General features: G+C 36.9%; 1 protein-coding gene across 1 annotated transcript; it reads left to right on the top strand.

Annotated features, from left to right (window-relative positions):
* The first annotated feature begins 3,150 nt into the window (after window positions 1-3,150).
* Window positions 3,151-3,914, top strand: LOC119505615 (nuclear ubiquitous casein and cyclin-dependent kinase substrate 1-like). The gene has a single exon (XM_037798448.1). It carries the CDS (start codon window positions 3,151-3,153, stop codon window positions 3,874-3,876), a length of 726 nt encoding a protein of 241 aa, XP_037654376.1. The 3' UTR covers window positions 3,877-3,914.
* The last annotated feature ends 1,652 nt before the right edge of the window (window positions 3,915-5,566 follow it).

Raw genomic sequence — 5,566 nt, 5'->3', positions numbered from 1 at the left:
TGGATGAACCTTGAAGACATAATGCTGAGCAAAATAAGCCAGGCACAAAAAGAGAAATATTATATGCTACCACTAACGTGAACTTCGAAAAATGTAAAACGAATGTTTTATAATGTAGAATGTAGGGGAACTAGCGATAGAGAGCAATTAAGGAAGGGGGAACAATAATCCAAGAAGAACAGATAAGCTATTTAACGTTCTGGGGATGCCCAGGAATGACTATGGTCTGTTAATTTCTGATGGGCATAGTAGGAACAAGTTCACAGAAATGTTGCGATATTAGGTAACTTTCTTGGAGTAAAGTAGGAACAGGTTGGAAGTAAAGCAGTTATCTTAGGTTAGTTGTCTTTTTCTTATTCCCTTGTTATGGTCTCTTTGAAATTTTCTTTTATTGTATTTTTTTTTTTTTTCCATACAGTTGATTTAAAAAAGAAAAAAAAGTTAAAAAAACAAAAAAAAAAAACAAGGACAAAAATATGTAGTACCCCCTTGAGGAGCCTGTGGAGAATGCAGAGGTATTGGCCTACCCCACCTTGATGGTTGCTAACATGACCACAGACATCGGGGACTGGTGGTTTGATGGGTTGAGCCCTCTACCATAGGTTTTACCCTTGGGAAGACGGTTGCTGTAAAGGAGAGGCTAGGCCTCCCTACAATTGTGCCTGAGAGCCTCCTCCCGAATGCCTCTTTGTTGCTCAGATGTGGCCCTCTCTCTCTAGCTAAGCCAACTTGAAAGGTGAAATCACTGCCCTCCCCCCTACATGGGATCAGACACCCAAGGGAGTGAATTTCCCTGGCAACATGGAATATGACTCCTGGGGAGGAATATAGACCTGGCATCATGGGACGGAGAACATCTTCTTGACCAAAAGGGGGATGTGAAAGGAAATGAAATAAGCTTCAGTGGTAGACAGATTCCAGAAGGAGCCAAGAGGTCACTCTGGTGGCCACTCTTACACACCATTTAGACAACCATTTTTAGATTCTAAAGAATTGGGGTAGCTGGTGGTGGATACCTGAAACTATCAAACTACAACCCAGAACCCATGAATCTCGAAGACAGTTGTATAAAAATGTAGCTTATGAGGGGTGACAATGGGATTGGGAAAGCCATAAGGACCACACTCCACTTTGTCTAGTTTATGGATGGATGAGTAGAAAAATCGGGGAAGGAAACAAACAAACAAACAGACAAAGGTACCCAGTGTTCTTTTTTACTTCAATTGCTCTCTTTCACTTTAATTATTATTCTTGTTATTTTTGTGTGTGTGCTAATGAAGGTGTCAGGGATTGATTTAAGTGATGAATGTACAACTATGTAATGGTACTGTGAACAATCGAATGTACGATTTGTTTTGTATGACTGCATGGTATGTGAATATATCTCAATAAAATGAAGATAAAAAAAAATAAAATAGAGTGAAACCTCCCTTGATCCTACATCCTCCAACTAAATACTATCAAATCTTTTTCCTCCCTCTCATTCAGACTTGTTAAATCTTCTACTTTCATACTTCCGATTCATTCTTCAGTATACAAGATATGCAACTACTGATCAATTTGCCAAATCATTGTAACTTTTTAAAATTGGTCATATTGATTATCTCAACTGTTGTCCATTCCCTCCATGAATTTATCTATTCTCTTTTGGGACTTCTCTAATCTCTTAGTTTTCTCCTGGTTCTCGTCACATCTCTCAGATCATTCTTTTGTGGCCATCTTTGCCTTCATTCAGTCCTCAGGTGACTGAATTCCAAAGCAAAATAAATTTTATAGGAGAATGTGTATAAAGGCATGAAGCCATAAGTAAGGTGACATGTTTTGGAAATTTTCTGTAATATTGTACCACCTGCTTGATCTTTGAGTAGGAGTATGACACAAGATAAAGCTGTAAAAATCAGCCAAATTCAGATTATAAAGGACTCTGTACACTGTTTAAAAGAGATTTTATCTTGAAGGATTTGGGAAGATTATAAAATAGAAGACTGATCTGATTAGATAGGCATTTGGAAAGATCCTCTGGTTGCCAGTGGGAAATGAATTGTACGCTGGCAAGACCGACAGCTGGACAGTGGCTTTCTAATGCTCTTGAACACAGTTTTCAATAAATGCATTTTACATCATGATCACCCAATATATGCTTGCCATATTCAAGGGTACATAAAGTCCTTATGAATTTTGTATTTTTAGTAAAATGCACATTTATATAAGAACAACTGGAAAACACAAATAATTAATATTTAAGCAAAGTAAAAAAAAAAAAACTAATGAGAAGCAACTAAAGCAGGCTTAAAAGGAAATTTAAATCCATTTTTAGAAAATAAGGATGAAAATCAAGACTGTATCTCAATAAATTTTTAAAATAGCAAATCAAACTCAAAACAGAGAAAATAATAAAAGGCAGTAATTAATGAAATTAAAAAATGTACATTAGAGAAAAAGCAACAAAGCCAAAAGACAGTTATTTGGGGGAAAAAAAAAAAACCTAAAAAAATTAATAAGTCCCAAGCCAGACTGATCAAAGAACAAAGAGAAGGCATAAATGATCAATTTTAGGAATGAGAAAAAGAACATTGTTACATATCATTCAGAAACCAAAAATATATCACGTTATGAAAAAACATTAGTAAACATGAAATTTTAGATGAAATCGACAAACTTCTTTAATAATAACACACAACTCACCAAAACTGGCACAAGAAGAAATAGAAAATCTGAGTAGTACTTTGCCTGGTTAAAAAAAAAAAAATTGAATCTGCAATTAAAAACATTTGCAGAAAGGAACATCCAAGCCCAGTTGGCTTCACTGGTGAATTTTTCCACACATTTGAAGAGAAAAAATTACAAGCACTTTTCTTAATAAAAGACTAGCAAATCAAACCCAGTGATATATGAAAAAGACGACTAGAGCATAGTCAAGTTTGGTTTATTACAGGAATGCAAGGTTGATTTAAATTTAAAAATCCATTGATACCATCCATTTTGAAGAGCCGGGGGAGCGGGGGCTCGTCTGATCCAGAGGCCCTGAGCCAAGCAGCGGTGGAGTTTGAGAAGCCAGCAGCTCGGGGGTGGGGGGTGCGCCGAGCGCGCGGGGTTGAGGGGGGGATCCTGGTCCTTGGCTTCTCGACTCGGTCCTGTTTCGACGCGGACATGTCTCGGCCTGTCAGAAACAGGAAGGTCGTTGACTATTCACAGTTTCAGGAATCTGATGATACTGATGAAGATTATGGAAGAGATTCGGGCCCTCAGGCTAAGAAAATTCGATCATCTCCCCAAGAAGCTAAAAATAAGAGGCGATCTGGAAAGAATTCACAGGAAGATAGTGAGGACTCAGAAGAAAAAGATGTGAAAACCAAGAAGGATGATTCTCATTCAGCAGAAGACAGTGAAGATGAAAAAGAAGATCATAAAAATGTACGTCAGCAACGGCAGGCAGCATCAAAAGCAGCTTCTACACAGAGAGAAATGCTCATGGAAGATGTGGGCAGCGAGGAAGAACCAGAAGAAGAGGATGAAGCACCATTCCAGGAGAAAGATTGTGGCAGCGATGAAGATTTCCTAATGGAAGATGATGATGATAGTGACTATGGCAGTTCAAAAAAGAAAAACAAAAAGATGGTTAAGAAGACCAAACCTGAGAGAAAAGAAAAGAAAATGCCCAAACCCCGGCTAAAGGCTACAGTGACGCCAAGTCCAGTGAAAGGCAAAGTGGGTCACCCCAGGGCTTCAAAGGCATCCAAGGAAAAGACTCCTTCCCCCAAAGATGACGACGAGGAACCAGAAAGCCCTCCAGAAAAGAAAACATCTGCCAGCCCCCCACCCGAAAAATCTGGGGATGAAGGGTCTGAGAATGAAGCCCAGTCTGGGGAGGATTAAGAGTGATGATGGTTTGAGGAGAGATTTTATTAAAAAAAGACAGAAAAGGAAAAAAAGGGGAAAAAAAGAAAACCTGCTTAAGATAGAACATGGGTTTGGCTATGGCTTGACTTACAGGCTTTGAATGCTTTTTTCCATTTGTTGATGCATTTTCTCTTTTCTTTTTTTTTTTTTTAATTTTTTTCTTAAGAAAACTATTGTATGTTTCAGTTACCTTTTGTCTATTGGTCTTCTCTTTTCCACCCCTCCCCTCCAACCCCAATGAAAGCCATATCACATTAATCACTGGATTGACTGCTTCATCTTTTATTTTTAGTAGAAGATATACCACAGTTGGAAAGCAGTAAGGTCTGAGGTGAACACTATAAAATTTTGCCTTTTGTTAAATTATAGCAAGTTGAACAGTAATCAAAAAGTGTATAAGGGTTTCAGTTAGAAATGATTGCTTCTTCCTCTACCTGGACTTTTTAGAAAATCAATTGCCGTCTAATATAAATTTGTATGTCTGTATACATGATTATAGCTGTCTAAAATTATCATAACTTCCACTGATGAGGCAGGTAGAAGATAAAAATGAATTCTGAATTGTTACTAAAAGTATTCCTATTTTTTACCTGGGGAATGGGGTTACCTGACCTTGTGTAAGGGTATGGGTTTTCTTTTACCATTTCATCACTTGTTATCTCAAAGAGACCCAGAGCCAGTGATTCTTTTATCCCACTACAGTCTTTAAGAAGTTTAAAAAAAAAAAGAAGCACCAAAACTGGAATCACTCCTGATTTCAGATCTCATTCTCGAATGGTTCATGTTTTTAATATATATGTATCCTGTTTTTTGGATAAATTTATCAAGGATCAAAAAAAAAAAAAAAAAAAACAACCCTAGAATTTAAATGGCAAGATCAAGTTATATATACATCACAGTGGATTTCTTTTAAACTGACAATGTTTAGATTTTAAGCAAATTAAGTACCGGTTAACATAAAACTCAAAAAAAAAAAAAAGAAAAAATCCATTGATACAATTCCCCTCTTTAAGAGAATGAAGGAGAAAGAGCATATAATTATTGGAATGGATGCAGAAAAAAACTTTTGATTAAATGTTGAAAAACTGTTATGAAACCAGTAATAGAAGGGAACTTTCTTGATTTGATAAAGGATATCTACAAATCACCATACAACAAACATTATACTTGATAGTGAAAATTCTCCCCCTGAGATCACGAATGAGGCCAGGATGCGCCATCAACACTTGTATTCAACATTATGCTCGAGTTCCTACAAAGCTCAATAAGGCAAGAAAAATAAAAGTGTCAAAATTGGAAACGAAAACTAATATAGCTGTCATTACTCACAGATGACTTGATTATGTCTGTAGGAAATTCAAAAAGCAAAGTATTAAAATTACTAAGTGAATTTAGCAATGAATCAGAACTTACTCTGCTTCCTCTGCCTGAAAAATCCTCTGGGCCACATCCCATCTACTAGGTCTAATTGATTCCAGCTTGTCCTTCAAAAACCAGTTCAGACTTCACCTCTTCTTGAAAGTCTTTCCTGATCAGTCCCTCAGGCTTTAAACAGAGTTTACTATTTCTTCCCAGTGCTGTTTCTCCATTTAACATATTAAAGCTATGCTGATTTTCACTCCCATCTGCCTCTGTAAGTGTGAGTCCTTAGTCTCATATAGTCAAT

Source organism: Choloepus didactylus, chromosome 10 (assembly GCF_015220235.1).
Source record: "Choloepus didactylus isolate mChoDid1 chromosome 10, mChoDid1.pri, whole genome shotgun sequence".
NCBI lineage: Eukaryota > Metazoa > Chordata > Mammalia > Pilosa > Megalonychidae > Choloepus > Choloepus didactylus.
This window is presented reverse-complemented; position numbering and strand designations above follow the sequence as displayed.